This window comes from Orcinus orca, chromosome 9, assembly GCF_937001465.1.
Source record: "Orcinus orca chromosome 9, mOrcOrc1.1, whole genome shotgun sequence".
Taxonomy (NCBI): Eukaryota; Metazoa; Chordata; class Mammalia; order Artiodactyla; family Delphinidae; genus Orcinus; species Orcinus orca.
Window position 1 is genome coordinate 37108131 of NC_064567.1, and position 24788 is coordinate 37132918.

Genomic DNA, 24788 nt, shown 5'->3' on the forward strand with positions numbered 1-24788 from the left:
TGGTAGTACTTTTTTTTTTTTTGCGGTACACGGGCCTCTCACTGTTGTGGCCTCTCCCGTGCGGAGCACAGGCTCCGGATGCGCAGGCTCAGTGGCCATGGCTCCGCGGCATGTGGGATCTTCCCGGACCGGGGCACAAACCCGTGTCCCCTGCATTGGCAGGCGGACTCTCTACCACTGCACCACCAGGGAAGCCCTCCTTGGTAGTACTTTAATCTAGGGAATTTAAACCAGGTGTTAGAATCACCTTGAGTTTTTATTTAAGATGTTTACGGTAGTCCCAAGGCTTTTTTGCTACTGAAAAGAATCACGGCCTTTAGCCACACTAAACTACATATAGCTGTCTGACTACACCTGTACTTTTTAAAACAGTTGTTTTTTAAGTTATTTTAGACTCACAGAAGAGTTGCAAAAATAGTACAGAAAATTCCCATATACCCTTCACCCAACTTCTCCTTATGTTAACATCTTACATAACCATAGCGCATTTATTGAAACTAAATTAACCTTGGTATAATACTGTTAACACAAAACTTATTTAGATTTCACAAGTTTTTCCAGTAATGTTATTTTTCTAGTCTAGGATCTAATCCAGGATCCCACATTGCATTGAGTTGCCATATCTCCATAGTCTTATATATGTATGTTTTTCCTCCAATGTCTTTCTATGTTTCTTTCTATCGTTTCTTCCACATAACCTGCCTTTCTCTCCCTTACCTGCCCGGCGAGCCTTACTCTTTGCGACTGAGGTCAGATAGCCTCTTTCCCATAAGGTTTCCTCTCCCTTCCCTGGCAGAACTGGAATCCAGGGATCTTTATCACAGCTTTGTAATCAGTATTAACAGATGAATGCAGAGGTCAGGCATGGAATGCCCTCACAGACAGGGACTGTGTTTATTTCCTTGTTACATTCCTTATACCGAATTAAAGGACTGTCAAATAGTAGGACTTTAATAAATGTTTAGTAGTGACATTAAGGATGACGAATCATATTGAAAGTATCCCCAGAAGAAGGTATTTTGCTGCCACAACTGGTTCGATTAACTGGCAATATATCGTTTCAACTGGATTGTCTAAATTGCTATCATTTTTAATTTAATTCTCTACTTCCTGCAAATTACAGGCCCCTTAATTTGATTAATATACTATGAATCTCTGTACCAGTGTATTTCTGAAGAAATTTTTAATTTATTTCTCTCAATCACATAGCTTGCATTATTGCAGATACCACATTTCTGGAAGAGTGTCTATGACTGACCATTGCATCTCTATCTTGTGCCTAGGACAGTGGTCAAAAAGTAGCCTGGGGTGTGATGCAACATTTAATGCTGTACCAACTGATTTTAATTCTGGACAAAGAATTAGACTGTGACCATGCTATATAATCTCACAGAAGACAGAGGCTACTCCTGCTGCCACATAGCCTGCATTTTAACTCTTCTGTAAGAATCTGAGGGAACACATCCCTCCTGTCAGATCTGATTCATGTCGAGTAAAGCAAAGGGCTGGCTTTATTCTCCCTCTTCTCTAATTTGTAATAAATTAACTTCATGCCATTTTAAAATGACTTGCACAGATCCCAGCCTTTCAAAGCAAACACAGAGAATTGTCCTTTCCTACGACAATGACATTGTTTTGTTCCCACAATCCAGTAGCAGCCTCAAGAGGCTGTGGTCATGTCGCCTTGTCTCTCCTAGAAAGAATGGCTCAGTGAATCGTTCCCTCATCTCTCTGTCATCATACATCTACCATAACGCCAGGAAGACTTCAGCTGTGTCTGTGTCTGTCGCAAGAGGACAGGGAGGACAGTCCTTATTCTCATATCCATATTGCCTTGTTCCATGCCTGCACTGGATTTGATGAAAAAAATCGTCCCTATGCCAACACCAAATCAGTTGTGTTCCAAGTGTTCCCCGGAATGCAAGTGATCCACATTTAACCCTCCATGTAGTTTAGGGGTGTGACTGGATTCCACTGCAGTGACAAAACCATCTATCAACTGCATGCAGTGTAATTTTGTGCAAAACTGCAGTTTCTTGCTGTCGAGCCTACATCGCTCAGATTCGCAGGCCTTCAGACACCCAGCCACAACTCCTTTGTACTGTTTTTCCAATTAAAACACAGGCAGCGCCATGCTGTCCTTTACCAGCTCCATTTCCTTGATTTCATTAACTCTTAGCCCTCCAGCTGGAAGGAGATTGCTCATTCCTGTTTGTTTTCTCCCGTCCATGCTGTGGTTCTCACAGTGCAGACCCTTCTCCCACCCGGCAGAAGAATCGAGGGATTCACTGCTGACTCTTGCTCACTCCCTGGCTTCTGCTGGTGAGCTGTGTATTTCCTCTTAAGAGTCTGGACAACCTTTTTGGCTTAAACCCTTGCTGACCACTGCCCCTGCCTTACAGGCCCATCTTCTGGAACCCATTTCTATTCTTCACTGATCTTCAACCTCATTTCTCTTCCATAAATTCTCTCTCATCAAGTGACTGAACGAACGATCTCTATCTCACCTGTTGTGTTTCCAGTCTCCCATGTCATGCCTTCTCTGCTCTTACCTGCCCCTCTTCCCCACTGCATCCAGATCACGTGATCCCTTTTGCTCCCTGAGTGGTTTCAGAACGTCAACTAGCCATTTCACTGTAGGACTCATAGCCATTTCATGTATGAAACTATTTCAGATCCACAGACCACTCTAAGCTCTCTCCCAGGGTGTCTTCCACAAACATACATTTTTTTTGAAAAATGAACTTTTGGGGGGGGTCTTTCTTAGACATACCCACCATTCAGTATGTTATCTATAAATTGATACATTTTAAATTTGTTATAGCAAAACTCAAAACCTGGTTAAAACAAGAGTCATTGGAAGAGTCATTGTTGTCATAACTACTGTGTCGTATAGTAGTTGTAAGCACAAACTTTGGTTCAGATCCTGGCTCTGATAGTTACTAATACTGTGATATTGAGGAAATCACATAAGCTCCCCAGGTTACAATGTCCAGCCTCATAGGATTATTATCAGAATAAGAAAATACACACAGAGTGCTTAGCCTAAATGGTGGTTGCTTGGATTGCCTTTAAAAGCTCCAGTGTTGTGTGATGTGTTATGGGTGCATGCTGAAAACCTCAGAGGACAAGAAAAGATAGGCCATGAGATTTTCTCTGCAGGCCACTTAAGTTCTTTGGAAATAGATTAAAACTCTAACCCCATACCTAGCGTATGGCCTTGACTCTTACTGGACAAAAAAACCAGCTCTGAACTCCTGGTAAATATTATAGTAAAGGGTTCACAGAGACCAAAGGGTAATTATGTACTTTTCTTTACTGAATTTAAGGGTAGAATTCCTACCCACCCACCCCCCACTTGCTCCCCACACCAACAGCAACACACACAGCACACACATATGCACACCAGTATTGTTGGTGCAAGGTCTTCAGATAACTTTTGTGTCCAGAGTAATGTTTGTATTAGTTACTGTGTTTTGCATTGAGTAAGGGTGATAGAGTTTAGCTGTAAGAAGCTCTCAAGGTGTCACATCTCGGAATCAGAGAGACTCCGATGCTGAGGTCTTGGTCCCCCAGGCTGGGAGAGAAGTGCAGTGAACTAGAAAAGGTGACACTGACCTGGCCACAGTGACTGGCCCCAGTGAAGGCAGCCAAGGCTTCTATTCACGGTGCCCGCTATGGACACGACACAGCAGTGACTGGTCCCTGACTGCCAGTTGAACTACATGAGCTCAGCAAGCAGGAATTCTAAGGGGCTTCCAGAAGTGCTCAAGAGCAGGCAGCTAGTTAGCTGGAGGGAAGGGAGCTAAGAGATCTATCTATAGGGGCAGGATTTCTGTGAACAAATGGAGCATACCAGGCCAGGGCATACTCCAGCTTCTGGGGAGGAGGTCTGGAAATAGCTAGACAGTGTCTAGACTGGGTTTGCATGAGACTTCAGTCCCAATAGGAGGTATGGTTCGACAAATGGAGCATAAGTCAGGCTGGGGATGGCAGACCAGAGCATGTTTCTGACCCCATAGACCAGATCCAGGCAGGAAATAGGTCCAGTATGGGTTGCTGTGACTCACGTTATAGCTTGCTGTGCTCCAAGCCCTGATACCAAGAACAGGATTGAGGAGAGGGGACGGTGACCCCAAGTTCCAGAACATTACTTTCCCTAAGCACTTTTTCTCAGGAAAGCATCTGAAGTGTTCACTTTATAATTATTCTTTAAACTATATATGCATTCTTCTGTCTAAATGAAATATCTTGCAGTAATAAAAGAAAGCATTTGGAGTCATAACATGAGAAGAGAGTTATGGAGGCTGTTTATTGTGTGTGTTGGTCCTCCCGTTACTGGACAGGTGTGCTGGGAAGAACATCGTGTAATATTCTGATTCTGTTTCTCTCAACTTGTTAGAGAGGTCTTTCTTAAAGATTTATTATTAAAATTTTTTTGTAACTCACACAGAGTAGTCTAGAAAACCAGAGGGATTCTGTGCTTAATTTCCTACCTGTTCCCAAGACACTAGCCTTGAAAATATTTAAAGAAATAAGGTTCCTATGTTTATACTCAAAATAAGCTAAGCTATACCATCTCTGTATCTGTTACAATATTTTTTCTCAGAATTTTAATATAAAATCACCTTCATTATAAAAGCAGTATATAGATAAATAAAATAAAAACACCAGACTGTCATTACCCAAACAATGTCAACTGTTCACCCCATAGTGTATATCTTTCTGAATGTTTTTCTGTATGGACTTCGTTTACCCAAATGATACATATTTTTAATAGACTTTTTTAAAGAGCAGTTTTAGTGTACAGTAAAGTTGAGAGTAAAGTACAGAGATTTCCCTTCCACCCATTGCCTCCACACATACGGAGCCTCCCCCATTAGCAACATCACTCACCAGAATGGTACATTTTTTACCAAGGGTGAACCTACACTGACACATCATCATCACCCAAAGTCCATAGTTTACCGTAGGGTTCACTCTTGGTTTTGTATATTCTGTGGGTTTGGACAAATGTATAGTGACATGTATCCATCATGATAATATCATACTGCCTTAGAAAAATCTGTGCTCTGCCTGTTCATCCTTTCTCCTACTCCCAAAACCCCTGGCAACCACTGATCTTTTTTACTGTCTCCATAGTTTTGCCCATAGTTGGAATCATACAGTATGTAGCCTTTTCAGATTGGCTTCTTTCACTTAGTGATATGCATCAAGGTTCCTCCATGTCTTTTCATGGCTTCGTAGCTCACTTCTTTTTAGCACTGAATGGTATTCCATTTTCTGGTTGTACCACAGTTTATCTGTTCGTATACTGAAGGATATCTAGATTGCTTCATTATATATATTTTTTTAATTTCCTTTTTTCAGTTAATGACTTTTCCAATCATTAATTTTTCTTTAATCTCCTCTAGAACTTAGTCAATGTATACATTTCAAAAAAAAAAATCCTTTTCAGCAAGTTTGTCCAAATCCAGGACCATTACATTGTATCTGGCTATCTATCTCTTAAGTCTAGAACAATCCTTTTTTTCACAAAACTTGACTTGAAGGTACAAAGCCAAGCATCCTACAGAAAGTGCTGCCTCTGGCTTGGTCTGGTTGCTTCCCCCTAACATTCAGCATGTTGCTCTGTCCCTCGTATTTCCTGTGAAGTAGAAGTTGAACCTGTAGGTGTAACAGATTCAGGTTCCACAGCTTTGTAAGAACACATTGCAGATGATGATGTGTTTCTTTGCATTGCCCTGCGTTTGAGGGCTGACAACCCAGTCCCCCCACGGGCATCTGTCGTGACAGACATCTGTCGTGACAGACATCTGTCTGTCGTCTGGCCAGTAGGAGGTAACCTGTGTGGCATCATATGAATGTTCATTTCCTCATCAACAGTTTTCCTGCTGGTTTTAGCACTTAGCAACAATCATTGACTAAAATAAGAATTACACTAGGAATACGAAACTGTATTTTTTAAAACCTATAATTCCTTTTACATTTGTTGGCTGGCATTTTCTGTAGAGACTTCTCAACATAGTGGAGCTATTAGATTATCCTGAAATACAGAGTCCTTTAATTGCCAGTTTTCAAAGTAAGGAGTTGTTTAATATCCGCCTCAGAGGAGATGTGGGAACAATGTAAGCACTTTTTTTAAATGCGATGGTCACTGCAGTATGATTTCTTGAGCACTTCCAATGTTTCAGGCTCTATGATAAAGGCCTTATGTAATCTAATTCTCATGACGGCACTATGAGGTTATAGAGAGAGAAAATGGAAATCACAAGAGGTTAAACAACTTGATACAGTTACTTGTGTGGGAAGTAACAGAGATAGGATTCAAACCCAAATGGGTCTGAGTCCAAAATCCGTGCGTAATTCCTCTTAGACATTTTTGTTGCATTTTACTTAAAAGCCAAATTCTATTTGTAATAATATTTGGAATATTTCCCAGTTCATAAACACTAGAGATGGATATCATGCTTAATAATTCTCATGAGGTCTCTTCTCTCCCCTATCCCATTTTTTAAAATATTTTTTGCAGTGTGAAGAAAACACAAATCTTCAGGATACTACCCGCTACCTCAAACTTCCTTTTTCCAAGGGCATTCTCCTTGGGAATAATAATCAAGCCATGAAGGCCACAAAGGAGTCTTTTTGGATAACATCTTTTCTCTGTTCCACAAAACTCACACAAAACGGTAATTATAATACTGTTTTATTTGAAAGCCCTTGTATTTAAGTAGTCATGTGAATTTTGATAGGATATTCAATAAACATCAATGTTATGTATAATAACTTTGCACTAGAAAAAATGTTGATCTTTCTGTTTGTGATTTCCAATAATGTGAAAACAGTTGTGACCCAATGATCTCTTAAATGCATGTAGTTTAAGGACTACAGAATTATCCCAGTATTGGAACCCAAGTACACAACTCTTCAAAATAAACCGTCAAACCCAGCTACTTTAAAAAAAAAAAAAAAAGACCAGGATTACCACCACCTTAATTTCTCTTGCTTTATAGCTCCATAGACGGTGCTAATTGCAGACTTTAGAGTGAAGGCTGTTTTTTGTTTAATTAGGTGGATATTGCTTTTCTATTCTAGCATTACTTTTTATGTCAGTGATTGTTTAGCAAGTTATGATTAATAAAGCAAGCTCTTCTCCTTGGCAAACTGTCGTGAAAACATTGTCTATAATGAAGGAAGCAAATTAAACATTTTTGAGTTCTTCATGGTTGCCATGTAAGCCTTCTGGAAAGCATCCTGAATGCCATATTAATAAAATCAGATTCATTATGTTGAAGAGAATCACTTCATAATAAGGCACAGCTCTTCCTTGACTTAGGATTGGGTTACATCCCGATAAACCCATGGTAACCTGAATAAGGTAAGTAGAATATGCATTTATTACACCTAACCTACAAAACATCATAGCTTAGCCTAGCCTACATTAAACATGCCCAGAACACTTCCATTAGCTTACAACTGGGCAAAATTATCTAACACAAAGCCTATTTTATAATAGTGTTGGATATCTCATGTAATTTATTGGATACTGTACTGAAAGTGAAAAACAGAATGGTTGTATAGGTACAGAATGGTTGTAACTGGTGTTGGTTGTTTACCTTCGAGATCACATGGCTGTCCGGGAGCTGGGGCTCAATGCCCAGCATCGCAAGAGGGTATTGTACCTGTGTTAGCATGTGGCTAACCCAGGAAAAGAGCAAAACTCAAAATTCGAAGTATGGTTTCTAAATGATTTCATATCACTTTCACACCCATGTAAAGTCAAAAAATCTTAAGTCAAACCATCCTAAGTCAGGGCCCTGTATTGTGTCAAAAAATGCTCCTGTGCTTAAACTTTTGTGTTATTAATTCTTTCTTCTGTGTCACATAGTAAGAAATATATTTCTTTTCTTAGAACATGGAATGAGAAAAGAAGCAAATTGTGGCATTGTTATAATGACCACTTTTAAGATACCCCTCAATTTGTCATGCATTGCTACTGTATTTATGTAGAAGTTGGCAAATTGCAAATGATTCTTTCACATTTATCTTGGGTTTTGTTTCTCCCCTTCCAAAAGTATTTTTGGGAAATATTTTTAAAAATCAACTACGTAATTCATTTTTAGTAAATCTGATTGAAAGTAGCTATTGCCAAGTCATGTCATTATACCAGACTTTATCAGTATTCAGTGGTTAATGATTTTACTTAAATAAAACCTTCATTGACAGATCTCTATAATGACTATAAAGCATTTACCTCAGGCATTTTTTGTGGGAACAGTGTAACTCCATGGAGGTTATGAAGATAATAAAATCAACATGTTAGTGACTCCCTTCAGTGGAATTTTTATTCATCCCATGTGGATTAGTTGTGTGTCTGTTATAGAGTCTAAGTTCACATTTAATTGATTGTCTCCATTAGACTATTTCAGCTTGTATTAGTTATCTGTTGCTGCTGTAGTGATTACTGTAAACTTATTGGCTTAAAGCAACAATAATTTATTATCTTACGATTTTGGAGGTCAAAAGTCTGCAGTCAGTTTCATGGGGCCTAAATCAAGGTGTCAGCCGGGCCACATTCCCTCTGAAATCTCTTGGAGAGAATCCTTTTACTTACCTTTTCTAGTTTCTAGGAACCACCTGTATTCCTTGGCTCCTGGCCCCTTTCTCCATCTTCAAAGCCAGCAGCATAGCATCTTCAAATCTCTCTGACTCTAACCATCTTCCATCTTTTAGGAACCCCTGTGATTAGAGTGGGCCCACCAAATCATCCAGGATAATACCCCTATTTAAAAGATCTTTGGGCTTCCCTGGTGGCGCAGTGGTTGAGAGTCCACCTGCCAATGCAGGGGACACAGGTTTGTGCCCCGGTCCGGGAAGATCCCACATGCTGCGGAGCGGCTAGGCCCATGAGCCATGGCCACTGAGCCTGCACGGCCGGAGCCTGTGCTCCGCAACGGGAGAGGCCGCAACAGTGAGAGGCCCACGTACCGGAAAAAAAAAAAAAAAAGATCTTTAACTTAATCACACCTGTAAAATCTCTTTTGCCATGCCAAGATAAACATATTCACAGGTTCCAGGGATTAGAATACGGACACCTTTGGGGACCATTATTCTGCCAATGACACAAATCTAACAATAGATTATCTGCTGTCAGAATATTCAGCCCTGCATCCTTCACTTTTTCTAGTTCTAGGGTTTAGGATATTAGAATTGTGAACATAAGACAGAGGGAACAAAATCCTGATAATTAGAAGCTGCTACTTTGTAAAAGCAGAGAACATTTTCAGGTAAATAAACTATTCATGAAACCATTATATTAAACATCTCACTATATGGAAGGCAATGCTTGACTCATTGTTGAAGACTAATAAGTGCTTGATTATCATTTTGACATTGATTAACCTTGTCAGTGTAAGACAGCTCAAAATGAAGCAGGAAATGAATAGTGTGTTTCAGACATGGGAAGGAGGAAGGAAGTTAGTTGAGCTTTCTGAAATTTACATGCTAGACACATGTCTCTGTGTAGAAGTAATCCAGTTCCAAATTGGAATTAAATTGCTTTGTATTCATTTTACTTGACTTGGAAAGTTTACAGATCCCATTACCATTACAATTGGGCATTTAGTAAGTGATGTGGTCTCTAGGAACAGTTTCCTAGAGCAGATTTGCATTTCAGGGTTTCTAAAGTGTGTCTGCACACTCTCTGTGTTCCAGTGTCATTCTTAGATAGCATACCGAGGCCAGAGCACTCAGCTAGACGTCTGTGATTGCCAAATCAAGTAGATATTTTAAGCTTCTTAAAAGTGGGGATCAGAAAAGGAATTACTTTACTTGTTTGTCAGCTTCCTTGGACTGTTAAACACAACTGTTTAAAAAGTTATGAGAAAATAAAAACAGTGCTTAAATTAAGTCTAACATTTGTGCAGGTACTGACTGCCCTACGTCCCTTTCCTACCCCCAGTGGTGGGTGGTTTATTCAGTCTCTTCCTGAGATTGTGATTTAAAAAAAACAAAAGTAGGGATCATGCCATCTACCTATTTTATAGCTCTTGGTAGATTAGGCATACAGTCAGTATACATGTAAATGATAATTGAATGGAATTTATAAAATTCACGTTTTTCAGAAGTAGGTCCTAGCTCCAAATTTGCAACTAATATATCTTCAAATGGCTAAAATAGAGGCCTAAGAGATGACAATTTTGACTTGATTCTGAGTTCTTGGCATACATGAGGTTTTTTTTAAGTATTTAAATTTTTTATTTTAATTCTGTAACAATGACATTTTGCTAAGGAAAAAAAAATGTTTCATCACACAACAGATCTTTGTTTTGTTTTGTTTTTGTTTTTGCGGTACGCGGGCCTCTCACTGCTGTGGCCTCTCCCTTTGCGGAGCACAGGCTCTGGACGCGCAGGCTTAGCAGCCATGGCTCACAGACCTAGCCACTCCGCGGCATCTGGGATCTTCCCGGACCGGGGAACGAACCCGCGTGCCCTGCATCGGCAGGCGGACTCTCAACCACTGCGCCACCAGGGAAGCTCTGACCAATCATTTTTTAAAAGGTTTCAATCATACCTCCAGGGTGTCCGAGTTAGACATGAATATTTAACATTTTCAGGATTTTCTGTTATGAAAATAGTCATAAATCTCTTTTTCACTGTCCGTATTGAAAAAAATTCCCTCATTTTTCTCATTCTGAATCTGCCTCCTCCTCTTACCCCTATTTGTTATAGGCAAATATTTTCATTTAGTACCAAATTTCTTTCTTTTAAGTTGTTTGTAAAGTTTTTCTTTTGAATCTGACTTTGGTAGAAGTTGCTTCTATTTCCTCTTGAGATTCTTATGCTTTTTTCGCATCTTTATTCACTACATCATATTTTCTTTCTCATCATAACTACTCTTCCTTGATCTCTTGGATTGTGTTTGGTTGGTTGGTTTCTTGTTTCCACATCGGTCTTTCTGTCTCTCAGCAAGTCCCATTTGGGTTTTTCTTGAAACAAGTGCTTTGAAGTAGAAAACCCCTCCTGGCTTCTCTCTTGGCCGTTCTAGTCTCTCAGCCCCACTGAGTACCAGGAGACCAGCCCTGCCAGGTTCCCCTGCCCGGGGCACATCCTGCTCGCACGTGCCTTGTCAGTTCTCACTGCTTTCATTGGCCTCCAGACACCACCGTCTCCCTGATCCCTTTGGAGACCAGTGAAGCTGGACACCATGTTCAGGACCTTCTGCCCAGGAAGGATGAGGGAAGGATTTATTCCCTCACGAGGTGAAGAGGTTTCCTGAGGGCCCTGCTAGACTCAGGACCCACGTGTTATCAGTTCAGGGAAAGGAGGAAATTGAAGAGCTGGGCCAGAGTCTAGGATGGAAGATGATCATGGAGTCCAGGAACTGGCCCTCTCAGGTCCAAAGGCTCACTAGATGGTCTGACAATTGACTGGCTTTGTCATCACTGTGCAGGGACCTTCTAGTCATGCCAGGTTTGGGCCACATTGTCAAGAAGACCTTCATTGCCGAGTGGAATTTGTTGCTAGGCAGAGTGCTATATGCTGGGGGCACAAATATGAATAAAGTGGGTTCCCAGCCCTCAAGAATCTCCCACTTTAATGGGAGGAGGCAGAAAATCATTCAGCCAGTATTTACCAAGTGCCTGCTATGTGCCTGCCCTGTTCCAGATGCTGGCACTATGTTAGGGCCAAACTCGCACACTCTCTTGTTCTGCTGGAATTTACAGTCTAGTGGGGGCAAAGACAGATAGCTAGCCTGAGAACTGAAGGATAAGTAGGAGTTTGTAAGTCAAGGGCATTGGGAAGGGAGAAATAATTAGAATACACTGTAATAAATGCCATTCAGAGGCCTAGTGGGAGGGCCTGGGAGCCTGCAACTTGAGTGACCAAGAGGCAATGTGTGTAAGAATTCAGCGTTTACAGTAGAACACTTTCGTGTTCTCTATCAAGGCAACTAATTTTCCTTTTCTGTTTGGAAAGGTGATATGCTTGATCTTTTGAAATGGAGAACCCACCCAGACAAGATCACAGGCTGTCTCTCTAAATTAAAAGAAATTGATGGCTCAGAGATAGTAAAGGTATATGCTATTTTGTTATCCCTCTCTTGGAAATTCATGGGTTAAAGAATATTTAGAGGGGAAGGACAGAGGATATTTTATTTATGCTTTTACTTCTTTATCCAACAGTTTCTGCAAGATACACTGGATACCTTGTTTGGAATTTTAGATGAAAATTCCCAAAAATATGGGTCTAAAGTGTTTGATTCTTTGGTGAGTTTAAATTCACTTTAATTATATCTTAATTTTGACTTTCCTAAAGCTGTTTATAAATGTGCACATAATAGCATGAGCTTACTTGAAAAGAAACCTTCCCCCTCCCCTCTACCAAAAAAAAATCTTGCTTTGTGTTCAGTTTTATAAAGCTCCATTTTATGTTTTTATTTTTTTTAGGTTCACATAATAAATTTGCTGCAAGATAGCAAATTTCATCATTTTAAACCTGTAATGGACACTTATATTGAGAGTCATTTTGCTGGGGCACTTGCATACAGGTAAGGCCCTTTATCTTGTAATTGGTGTAGAAGCAGTTTCTTTTGAGCTTTTTAAAGCAGAACCAACTATATAGGAACATTTTAAAGGGAGTGTAGGAAGAAGTGAAGCACAACCACTGAAGTGTCTCTTGAGACAGTTTCCTCCTTTCTCACACACCTTCTTTTAATGGCTGGAACTTATTTTGAGTAAAAGGGGGAAAAAAAGAACTTCCTGAATTCTATTCCTGAAACCTAAAATATAAGGTATTTTCTTCTTGTCTCTGTTTCACTTGATATTCTTTAGTCTAAAATATCTGGTTATTTCACTTTGGCTGTCAAGAGCCCCATTTAATCACCACACTCCTTGATGATTCTAGATGCCTTTAAGAAAGAAATATGATGGGAAAAGAATCTTTGCCATCATACCATTTTAAAGTCATTTGTTCATTCATCTGTTAATATTTACTGAGTGCCTACTGCATACCAGGCACTATGCTTTGTGCTGATCGTATGAAGACCTGGTCCCTGGCTGCAAGCAGTTCAGTCATTGGACTCTACCCTTTGTTACCAGCTGCCATTTTACCTGCTGGTGCGTTCCTGTCAGCTCAGATAAGGCAAGCAAGGCTAAAAGTGAATGAATAATGACATGCTTTAGCTGGTTCCTGCCTCCAAGTAGCCCAGGTGACAGTTGCCAGAAGGTGACAATGTCCCTCTTTCTGTCCTATCATGACATCTTCCCGGTTTGGGGCCTTGCTTAAATACAGCCCTGAAATGTACCCCAAAGTTCTATCTCCCCATTACACTCTTGTCATTGCTATTCTGCCAAAGTTTTTACCTTATACTTTAAGCACCTAAGCACCTATGGGTATGTACATGCACAATCATCTATTCCCAGAGGTGTGTTTAAAGAACATGGAATCAGGGTTTTCCCCATCTATTTATTGTATAAAAGATAGTAGGTAATCAATTAAGCATTTGATCCCATTCCTTTGGGTATTCCCCACCATGGCCTGGTAAGATTTACGCCTTTGATGTTTAAATGAATGGAGTCATTTTTGCAAGACTTGACCCTCTGCCAACATGAGTTTTTCAGAGGGTGAAATGTAACAACAGGGATAGTTTTGAAATGTTGGCCCGACTTTGCCCCTTGGCCTAACAATTTGGGCTCTGGTGTGAGGTGGTCACTGCCTCCAACTGAGACTATCATTGGAAGGTAGAGAAAGAGGGTGTAATTTCTAAATTTCAGGTTGGCCAGGAAGGCAGCTAATAAGTCCTAATAAGACAAATAAGGCCTGTGGAATCGTCTTGAGCTATGGGTGGCCAGAAACTCACCGACAGATCATCTTCAAAATAGCACTCCCAGCAGCATCTACCTACTGGCACGTCCATGGATTCTCTCCCGACAGAAAAGAGGAGCATTTTTAAAAACTGCTCTGTTTCCTAGAAACCAAGAACTGACCACTGTTAACGGTCACACAACTGCAATCTTGAGAATTTGGGGGGGTGGAGGTTAATTCAATTTTTGTTTCTTAAAACAATGAGACTTGGGTTTTCTGGAAATTACTAAGGCATACTTTGACAGTAAGCCTCATTCTTCCCACAGGTCAGAGAATTGGCTTGATAACTCCATGGGGGTGTGCTTTGAAATGGGGAGGTATTACCTTCATCCCTCCCCACACCCCCTTTTGCCTCCAGCCGAATATTTCATCCAACTGTTTACGTAGTCGCTGGGGAGGAAATCCCAATTAGCAGTTGTCCGAGATTGACCATGACAGTCATATTCAGGCACTCCCTTGGCCAGAGTCCTTTTCTCAGATATTTGTGTTCACCCATTGGAAGCACTGCCAGAAACAGCAGGGCCGATGGAATATGTCCAGATTGAAAGGAATCTCGCTGGGAGGAAGTGTTGTTTCTCTCTTCAGCTTCAAAAAAGGGGTAGTGCTGTTGATAGACAGACTTTGTAAAATTATTATGTTATGGCAGTTTGACAGAAAAATGTGACAACTGTTGGGAAATGAAGCCTCCTCATGATAAACATAAGCATTTGATTTGTTGGCATTTAATTGAGAATGAGAGCAATTCTACCTTCTGCACGTCTCCTTGTATTTTAGAGATCTCATCAAAGTGCTCAAGTGGTATGTGGACAGGATCACAGAAGCGGAGAGACAAGAGCACATCCAGGAGGTGTTGAAGGTAATGACACGTTGTCAAAAACAGATCACCGTCTAACAGTGCTGTTGCGTGGTGACACCTAAACGAATTGGTTTCCTCTACACAGACAGTAATTGGTGATGATGTATTACTGACATTCCAATTCAAGGATCTTAATCAGTTTATGGCTACTCCAGAGCTGATGAAATTTGAAAGGGACCTTGCCAAGCTTGCCCACTGGAACCTGCCTGGCATTGAATCCTTACTCCTCTGGGCTCTGAACACTTGAAGTCTAGGATTGGCAGGAGGAAGGGTTGAAAAGAAGACTGCAGATGGGCAGTTAAGCTTAGAAGTTCCTGGCTCTTGCTTCCACCACCCTGACAGAGACCATCTGAGGGCCATTTGTCTTAAGAGGATAATGGGATGGCTTAGCAGGGATCACAGTGAGGAAACATGAGGTTTTACTGGCTATCATGGTTTAACACAGCCCATATCTCTGGGCCCTGTGTGCTCAGTATATATGGAGATGTTGATACCTTACCTGCAAACATGTTTGTAAATAATATAGATTCTTAAAAGGATTGTCCATAACAGCTCTGGCAGTCTTTTGATTTCTATAATTGACTATACCCTATTTGATGTCAGTAGATAAAAGTAAACAGGTGTACATTTTAAAAAACAAGCATTTTACTCATTATAAATTTGTCATTTTGGACCAATTGAAGGTAAAATGCAAGTGGCAAGAGTACCTACCAGCGAAGCAAAATAATTTTTGTAAAACAGATTTGTTGATTAAATTTAAAAAATCATCTGAGGATCAGAAACATTTAATGTTCATAGCTCTCAAGAATTACATAGAATTTAAAAATTATCTATATGTTTTCTCTCATTAGGCATCAGAGAAAAATGGCTCTTTCCCTACAAGTAAATACTGTTCAAAAATCTCACGGGGCCTTAGTATTTAAGTCAATATTTTAAAAGTCTAATATTGTGCTATGGTTTTTGTGCTGTGTCATTGTCAAATAAATACCTTTGGTTTCCTTTGAAACTAATGTTTTAAAACTTTTGTTTTAAGGCCCAAGAATATATTTTTAAGTATATCGTTCAGTCTCGAAGGCTGTTTTCCCTCGCCACCGGCGGACAGAATGAGGAAGAATTTCGCCGCTGCATTCAGGAGCTCCTCATGTCAGTCCGTTTTTTTCTTTCACAAGAAAGCAAAGGGTCTGGAGCATTATCTCAATCACAGGTAATTTTTTTTTTCATCTCTGCTGAATAGAGGAAAAATGAGTCCAATTTATTTATTTTTACACAACCGCATAAGTGAATATTTTCTCCATCAGCAACCTGTAGCTCCAGCTTATATTTGTAGCTTAACTGAGACTTTTAAAAGGTCCCTCAGCTTCCGAACGCCAGCAGAGCAGAAGTTAGGTTGTCTTTCCTCGGACTGTTCTCGCTCTGAATGGAGAGCCTGTTGGTTTGCACCAGCCTCCATTCCAGTTTCTAGAACACATACTGATAGAGACACCCTGTCACCGTCAGCCAAGGAGAAGGAATTTCGCTCTAGCCAATCTGCTGCAGTTGTTTTCCCCAGGCCTTGTGCTGCTTCTTTTTTTAGTTCCCCGACCAGGGATGGAACCTGAGCCCCGGCAGTGAGAGCGCCAATTCCTAACCACTGGACCACCAGAGAACTCCCTTGTGCTGCATTTTAATCTGTGGACTTGAGACTCATTATATTGGTCTCAGCTAAATTGCGTGTTGTTTTGTCTTATTTAACTTGACGCTAATCGTCCTGGGACTGATCTGCTATGACCAGTGCTGAGCGGTTGCTGCCACATTCTATGACCAGGAGTAGCTGCCCGTGTTTTAAGAACAGGATCTATACACTTTCCAAATAGCGTGGCCTTGAACATGTGCCGAGAGATAATTCTGAATATCTTTCTCTACACTTTCTTAATCCTTCTTGTACATGTTTAATTCTAATAACTTGGTTTAATAACTTGTCAGATGGAGAAGCAACCTCTTTACCACCATCCCCTGGAGACTTGAGACTTATAATCACTGAGAGTTGGGATATAAAATGGGAGATTAGGAGACAAAACTAGATCCCTAAGAGTATTGTTGTAATTTGGTGTCATTTGACATTTGGAAGGTGTTATATATAATGGCAAAACACTAGAAATGTACCCCCCCCCCCAATAATAGAGCCATGTTTTTCTGACTGTTTGGGGGCTATTCTTGTTACTTTCTTCTTTGCAGAGGTGGACTCATCTTCCATCTGGTTAAGGATACAGGCTCTTTTAATGTCATTTTGGCTTCTCTTGTCAACAGTACAATCACTGCACGTTAGGAAACTTGCCAGAAGCCTCAGTGTCAAGTTGCCTACTAACCAGACCCTACTTATCAGCCATTGATATTTGAAAAGGATACTGTAACAGGTTAACATATATTCCTTTAGATGAAAGTTCTTAGAAGTTCACTACTTTTACAAAAGCTATTGAAAAGTTGAGTTTTCATTTTGAGATTTTTCTGAAACAAAACAAACCTTTATAAGTTACAGGGTTAAAACTTACTTAATCCATAACTGAAAAATATTCTCTTACTCTTAAGAGTAACTTTAAGTCATGGTTTCTTAATGAGATGCCTTTGTAGGGACTCAAGAGATTTTTCTCTTCTTTAAAGTTGGAGAAATATTCTTTTACCTTAGTTGTGTTTCCACCGAACCCTAGCAGTCACCCTGAGATGATTTCGGCTGCTGAGGTACAACCACAATATAGAGCAGCCTCCTTTTCTTTGTTTAACATACTGAACTCCAACTGCTCTTGATTCTCTAAGTTCCACCCCTCCATCAAGATAGTAAAACAACTTTAGCACCTTCAAAGAATCATATTTGATTCTTCTTTTTTGGCCCTTAGCTTTTTATCAAGAGATGATATATAAAATATATAATAGTTTCTAAATATCTTCATAAACTCTACTGAAGTCGTTCTCTATTATTTTATGCAGTATCCTATACTTGAAAATTTTGAAATGATAATTTTATTTAGTTTAATGCTAAGAGAAAATTTATACAAAATAATGAAGCAGTTAGGTTTCTTCATTAAGCAATGAGGACTTTGTTCCTTTATGTTTTGGGAGAATGCTAAACACTTCTTCCCATTCCAAGTCCCCCTTTGACCCCACACTTTCTTAACTCTCTCTTCCAAGAAGGAAGGTGTCACTAATCTGATTGATCCAACAGTTAGGTTTCTGTTGCTGCATAACAAATGACTACCGTGGCTTTAGATAACACCCATTTATTAGCTCAAGTTCTGTAGGTTGGAAGGCTTGGTCAGGTCTTGGTCCTACAGCCAAAATCAAGGTGTTGGCTTTGATGGCTTATCTGGAGGCTCTGGGGAGGAATTCACTTTCTAGATCTTTCAGGCTTTTGACAAGCATCAGTTTCCTTGTGAGTGAGATTCCCATTTCCATGCTGGCTGTCACCCAGGGGTGGGAGGAGGATCTGGGTGCTCTCAGCTCCTAGAGGCCACTTGCATTCTTTGGTGTGTGGCCCCTCCATCCTCGAAGCCAGGCACAGTTTGTCAAATCCTTCTCATGCTTCAAATCTCTGAGTTCCCCCACCACGAGCCAGAGAAAACTTCTGCATGGGAACAGCATCAGGGGACAAAGTTCATGGAGATCATCTTAGAACTCTGCCTACCATGTCCAGAGCCAAGGTTACCCACTGGTCCTTAAAGATTCTTGCCTGAAAGACAAAAACCCAGTATCCTTGCTCCATTTTGCATTTTTTCCATGTGAGCTACAACTCAGAGCAAATTCCATCTCCTGGAGGTAGAATAGCCATCCCAGCAATCCTTCAGGTTGGATCAATGGATGGCTGCTCTATAGATCTGGCCATCCTGGTACTAGGACGTTCATTTAGTACTCCTGGCCTAAGCCCAGCCTGTTAATGACTCTGTCCTTAGGAGCCCTGCCCTGGGCAGGACTGAAGACTTAGTCAGCTATATACAGTGGATCTTGGTTTCCCATTCCAAGGACAGGTCTCTACCTTGGAAACCCCAAGAAAAGAGGAATGGCGGAAGGAGTTGAGGCCCAAGACCCTGCCCCAAGTTCCTATTAATTATCTTTCTCTATTTGCCTTGGCTACCAAGAAGGTCAAAACAAAATCATGTTTTTATTTTTATTTGCAGTAAAAATCTTTGGCTTAGATAGCTATTACAGCTGTCTTTCTGCCCTCATCACAACGTCCTTGTTCCTTTATCCTTTTTAATAATTGTATCTTACACTGCAAGCACATTCAAATACCTTTTTGAAATAAAGAGGTATAAATAAAGAATTGATGGATAAATTAAGGGATTCCTGAGGAAAGTCAACTTAGGTGACTTTAGTGACCAGAAAGCTGGGCTCATTTTATTTTAATTTTTTTTACATTTCATCTGTATGACTCAGCTCTTTGCAGAGTGAAATGTAGGCTATATAAATATAGTCTTTACCAGGGAATATCAGGTTATTAATTTTAAGTACATTCAAGAAAATCTATAATTTTTAAGAGTCAAGGGGAAAACATAGCTGTTGACCCCAGCACCTTAAGCATTCTGATGATTCTGGCATCAAACACAGGTCTTGGCTCTTCTACAATTTCTGCTGCTGCTATACAGGTAAATACCAAACTCCATGAATTTGAATTTAGTTCTGTGTTTGAATCATCAGCACTTGTAGACTTGACCTACCTTCCCCTGGTGTCAGATCTCAATGGTAAACCCACCAGCCCTTGAATCTCATATTACAAAATGTAATACCTTCCTTCACCAGGTGTTTGAGGCTGATCGACTTTTCCTTCCACTGCCCTCCTTTTGTGGAATTTTAAAAGGCTGAGTTTGTTTAGATGTACAATCCTAGACCAGTTTTTTTTTTTTTTAATTTTTATTTATTTTTTTTTCAGAGACTTAATCGTTGCTTTATTTGACTATTCTGAATTCCTGGTACATCACAAATGCAATGAATTTGTTTAAAAATTGATTATTCAATATTTTTAAAATATTTGTGATATAAAGTGGGGCTAAGTGTATTTTATTTTGTTTACTTTATCTTTTTAATATCTTTACTGGAGTATAATTGCTTTACATTGTTGTGTGAGTTGCTACTGTATAACAAAGTAAATCAGGTATATGTATACGTATATATCCCCATATCCCCTCCCTCTTTCATCTCCCTCCCACCCTCCCTATCCCACCGCTCTAGGTGGTCGCAAAGCACCAGGCTGATCTCCCTGTGCTATGCGGCTGCTTCCCACTAGCTCTCTATTTTACATTTGGTAGTGTATATATGTCCATGCCACTCTCTCACTTCATCCCAGCTTACCCTTCCCTCTCCCCGTGTCCACAAGTCCATTCTCTACGTCTGCATCTTTATTCCTGTCCTGCCCCTAGGTTCTTCAGAACCATTTTTTTTTCTTTTAGATTCCATATATATGTGTTAGCATACGGTATTTGTTTTTCTCTTCCTGACTTACTTCACTCTTTGACAGACTCTAGGTTCATCCACCTAACTACAAATAACTCAATTTCATTTCTTTTTATGGCTGAGTAATATTCCATTGTATATATGTGCCACATCTTCTTTATCCATTCATCTGTCGAAGGACACTCAGGTTGCTTCCATGTCCTGGCTATTGTAAATAGTGCTGAAATGAACATTGGGGTACATGACTCTTTTTGAATTATGGTTTTCTCGGTATATGCCCAGTAGTGGGATTGCTGGGTCATATGGTAGCTCTATTTTTAGTTTTTTAAGGAACCTCCATACTGTTCTCCATAGTGCTTGTATCAATTTACATTCCCACCAACAGAGCAAGAGGGTTCCCTTTTCTCCACACCCTCTCCAGCATTTATTGTTTGTAGCTTTTTGATGATGGCCATTCTGACTGGTGTAAGGTGATACCTCATTTTAGTTTTGATTTGCATTTCTCTAATGATTAGTAATGTTGAGCATACTTTCACATGTTTGTTGGCAATCTGTATATCTTCTTTGGAGAAATGTCTATTTAGATCTTCTGCCCATTTTTGGATTGGGTTGTTTGTTTTTTTGATATTGAGCTGCATGAGCTGCTTGTAAATTTTGGAGATTAATCCTTTGTCAGCTGCTTCGTTTGCAAATATTTTCTCCCATTCTAAGGGTGGTCTTTTCGTCTTGTTTATGATTTCCATTGCTGTGCAAAAGCTTTTAAGTTTCAGTAAGTCCCATTTGTTTATTTTTGTTTTTATTTCCATTTCTCTAGGAGGTGGGCCAAAAAGGATCTTGCTGTGATTTATGTCATAGAGTGTTCTGCCTATATTTTCCTCTAAGAATTTTATATATAGTGTCTGACCTTACATTTAGGTCTTTAATCCATTTTGAGTTTATTATTGTGTATGGTGTTAGGGAGTGTTCTAATGTCATTCTTTTACATGTAGCTGTCCAGTTTTCCCAACACCACTTATTGAAGAGGCTATCTTTTCTCCATTGTATATTCTTGCTTCCTTTATCAAAGATAAGGTGACTGTATGTGCGTGGGTTTATCTCTGGTCTTTCTATCTTGTTCCATTGATCTATATTGCTGTTTTTGTGCAACTACTATATGTCTTGATTACTGTAGCTTTGGAGTACAGTCTGAAGTCAGGGATCCTGATTCCTCCAGCTCCATTTTTCTTTCTCAAGATCGCTTTGGCTATTCGGGGTCTTTTGTGTTTCCATACAAATTGTGAAGTTTTTTGTTCTAGTTCTGTGAAAAATGCCATTTGTAGTTTGACAGGCTTACATTGAATCTGTAGATTGCTTTGGGTAGTATAGTCATTTTCACAGTGTTGATTCTTCCTATCCAAGAATATGGTATGTCTCTCCATCTGTTGGTATCATCTTTAATTTCTTTCATCAGTGTCTTATAGTTTTCTGCATACAGGTCTTTTGTCTCCTTAGATAGGTTTAATCCTAGGTATTTTATTCATTTGTTGCAGTGGTAAATGGGAGTGTTTCCTTAATTTCTCTTTCAGATTTTTCATCATTAGTGTATAGGAGTGCAAGAGATTTCTGTGCATTAATTTTGTATTCTGCTACTTTACCAAATTCATTGATTAGCTCTAGTAGTTTTCTGGTAGCATCTTTAGGATTCTCTACGTATAGTATCATGTCATCTGCAAACAGTGACAGTTTTACATCTTCTTTTCCAATTTGGATTCCTTTTATTTCTTTTCTTCTCTGATTGCTGTGGTTAAAATTTCCAAAAGTATGTTGAATAATAGTGGTGAGAGTCAGCAACCTTGTCTTGTTCCTGATAGTGGAAATGCTTTCAGTTTTTCACCATTGAGAATGATGTTGGCTGTGGGTTTCTCATACATGACCTTTATTTTGTTGAGATAAGTTCCTTCTATGCCTACTTTCTGGAGAGTTTTTATCATACATGGGTATTGAATTTTGTGAAAAGCTTTTTCTGCATCTATTGAGATGATCATATGGTTTTTATCCTTCATTTTAAGAGGGTGTATAACGTTGGTTGATTTGTGTATATTGAAGAATCCTTGCATTCCTGGGATAAACCCCGCTTGATCATGGTATATGATCCTTTTAATGTGCTGTTCGATTCTGTTTACTAGTATTTTGTTGAGGATTTTTGCATCTCTGTTCATCAATGATATTGGCCTGTAGTTTTCTTTTTTTGTGACATCTTTGTCTGGTTTTGGTATCAGGGTGATGGTGGCCTCATGGAATGAGTTTGGGAGTATTCCTCCCTCTGCTATATTTTGGAAGAGTCTGAGAAGGATAGGTTTTATCTCTTCTCTAAATGTTTATTAGAATTCTCCTGTGAATCCATCAGGTCTGGGGCTTTTGTTTGTTGGAAGATTTTTAATCATAGTTTCAGTTTCAGTGCTTGTGATTGGTCTGTTTATATTTTCTACTTCTTCCTGGTTCAGTCTCCGAAGGTTGTACTTTTCTAAGAATTTGTCCATTTCTTCCAGGTTGTCCATTTTATTGGCATATAGTTGCTTGTAGTAATCTTTCATGATCCTTTGTATTTCTGCAGTGTCAGTTGTTACTTCTGCTTTTTCATTTCTAATTCTGTTGATTTGAGTCTTCTCACTTTTTTCTTCATGGGTCTGACTAATGGTTTAGCAATTTCGTTTATCTTCTCAAAGAACCAGCTTTAATTTTATTGATCTTTGCTCATGTTTCCTTCATTTCTTTTCCATTTATTTCTGATCTCATCTTTATGATGTCTTTCCTTCTGCTAACTTTGGGTTTTTTTGTTCTTCTTTTTCTAATTGCTTTAGGTGTAAGGTTAGGTTATTTATTTGAGATGTTTCTTGAGGTAGGATTGTATTACTATAAAATTCCCTCTTAGAACTGCTTTTGCCGCATCCCATATGTTTTGGGCTGTCGTGTTTTCATTGTCATTTGTTTCTAGGTATTTTTAAATTTCTTCTTTTGTTTCTTCAGTGATCTCTTGGTTATTTAGTAGTATATTGTTTAGCCTCCATCTGTTTGTATCCTCTACAGTTTTTTTTTCCTGTAATTGATATCTGGTCTCATAGCACTGTGATCAGAAAAGATACTTGATATGATTTCAATTTTCTTAAATTTACCAAGGCTTGATTTGTGACCCAAGCTATGATCTATCCTGGAGAATGTTCCATGAACACTTGAGAAGAAAGTATTCTGTTGTTTTTGGATGGAATGTCCTATATATATCAATTAAATCCATCTTGTTTAATGTATCATTTAAAGCTTGTGTTTCCTTCTTTATTTTCATTTTGGTTGATCTGTCCATTGATGGAAGTGGGATGTTAAATTCCCGTACTATTATTGTGTTGCTTTCGATTTCCTCTTTTATGACTGTTAGCATTTGCCTTATGTATTGAGGTGGTCCTATGTTGGGTACATAAATATTTACAATTGTTATATCTTCTTCTTGGATTGATTCTATTTTAAAGTCGATTTTGTCTGATATGAGAATTGCTACTCCAGCTTTCTTTTGATTTCCATTTGCACGGAATATCTTTTTCCATCCCCTCACTTTCAGTCTGTATGTATCCCTAGGACTGAAGTGGGTATCTTATAGACAGCATATGTACAGGTCTTGTTTTTGTATCCATTCAGCCAGTAGATGTCTTTTTGTTGGAGCATTTAATCCATTTACACTTAATGTAATTATCGATATGTATGTTCCTATTACCATTTTCGTAATTGTTTTGGGTTTGTTATTATAGGTCTTTTCCTTCTCTTGTGTTTCCTGCCTAGAGAAGTTCCTTTAACATTTGCTGTAAAGCTGGTTTGGTGGTGCTGAATTCTCTTAGCTTTTGCTTGTCTGTAAAGATTTTAATTTCTCTGTCAAATCTGAATGAGATCCTTGCTGGGTAGAGTAATCTTTGTTGTAGGTTTTTCTCTTTCATCACTTTAAATATGCCCTGCCACTCCCTTCTGGCATGCAGAGTTTCTGCTGAAAGATCAGCTGTTAACATTATGGGGATTCCCTTGTGTGTTATTTGTTGTTTTTCCCTTGCTGCTTTCAATATTTTTTCTTTGTATTTAATTTTTGATAGTTTTATTAGTACGTGTCCTGGTGTGTTTCTCCTTGGATTTATCCTGTATGGGACTCTGTACTTCCTGGACTTGATTGACTATTTCCTTTCCCATATTAGGGAAGTTTTCAACTATAATCTCTTCAAATATTTTCTCAGTTCCTTTCTTTTTCTCTTCTTCTTCTGGAACCCCTATAATTCGAATGTTGGTATGTTTAATGTTGTCCCAGAGGTCTCTGAGACTGTCCTCAATTCTTTTCATTCTTTTTTCTTTATTCTGCTCTGTGGTAGTTTTTCCCAGTATTTAATCTTCCAGGTCACTTATCCATTCTTCTTCCTCAGTTTTTCTGCTATTGATTCCTTTTAGAGAATTTTTAATTTCATTTCCTTTGTTGTTTGTCATTGTTTGTTTGCTGTTTTATTCTTCCAGGTCCTTGTTAAACATTTCTTGTATTTTCTCCATTCTATTTCCTAGATTCTGGATTATCTTTACTATCATTACTCTGAATTCTTTTTTAGGTAGACTGCCTATTTCCTCTTCATTTGTTTGGTCTGGTGGG

At 39.2% G+C, this 24788-nt stretch overlaps 1 protein-coding gene across 3 annotated transcripts in view; it reads left to right on the top strand.

The window, feature by feature from the left end:
* Positions 1-24788, top strand: part of DOCK4 (dedicator of cytokinesis 4) — a 491577-nt gene that overhangs the window by 341775 nt on the left and 125014 nt on the right. For all 3 annotated transcript variants that reach the window (XM_033428263.2, XM_033428264.2, XM_004269886.3), the window contains exons 17-22: positions 6533-6689; positions 11980-12077; positions 12186-12269; positions 12450-12550; positions 14641-14722; positions 15756-15926. In XM_033428263.2, coding sequence (XP_033284154.1) covers positions 6533-6689; positions 11980-12077; positions 12186-12269; positions 12450-12550; positions 14641-14722; positions 15756-15926 — 693 coding nt within the window. The remainder of the gene's footprint in view (positions 1-6532; positions 6690-11979; positions 12078-12185; positions 12270-12449; positions 12551-14640; positions 14723-15755; positions 15927-24788) is intronic.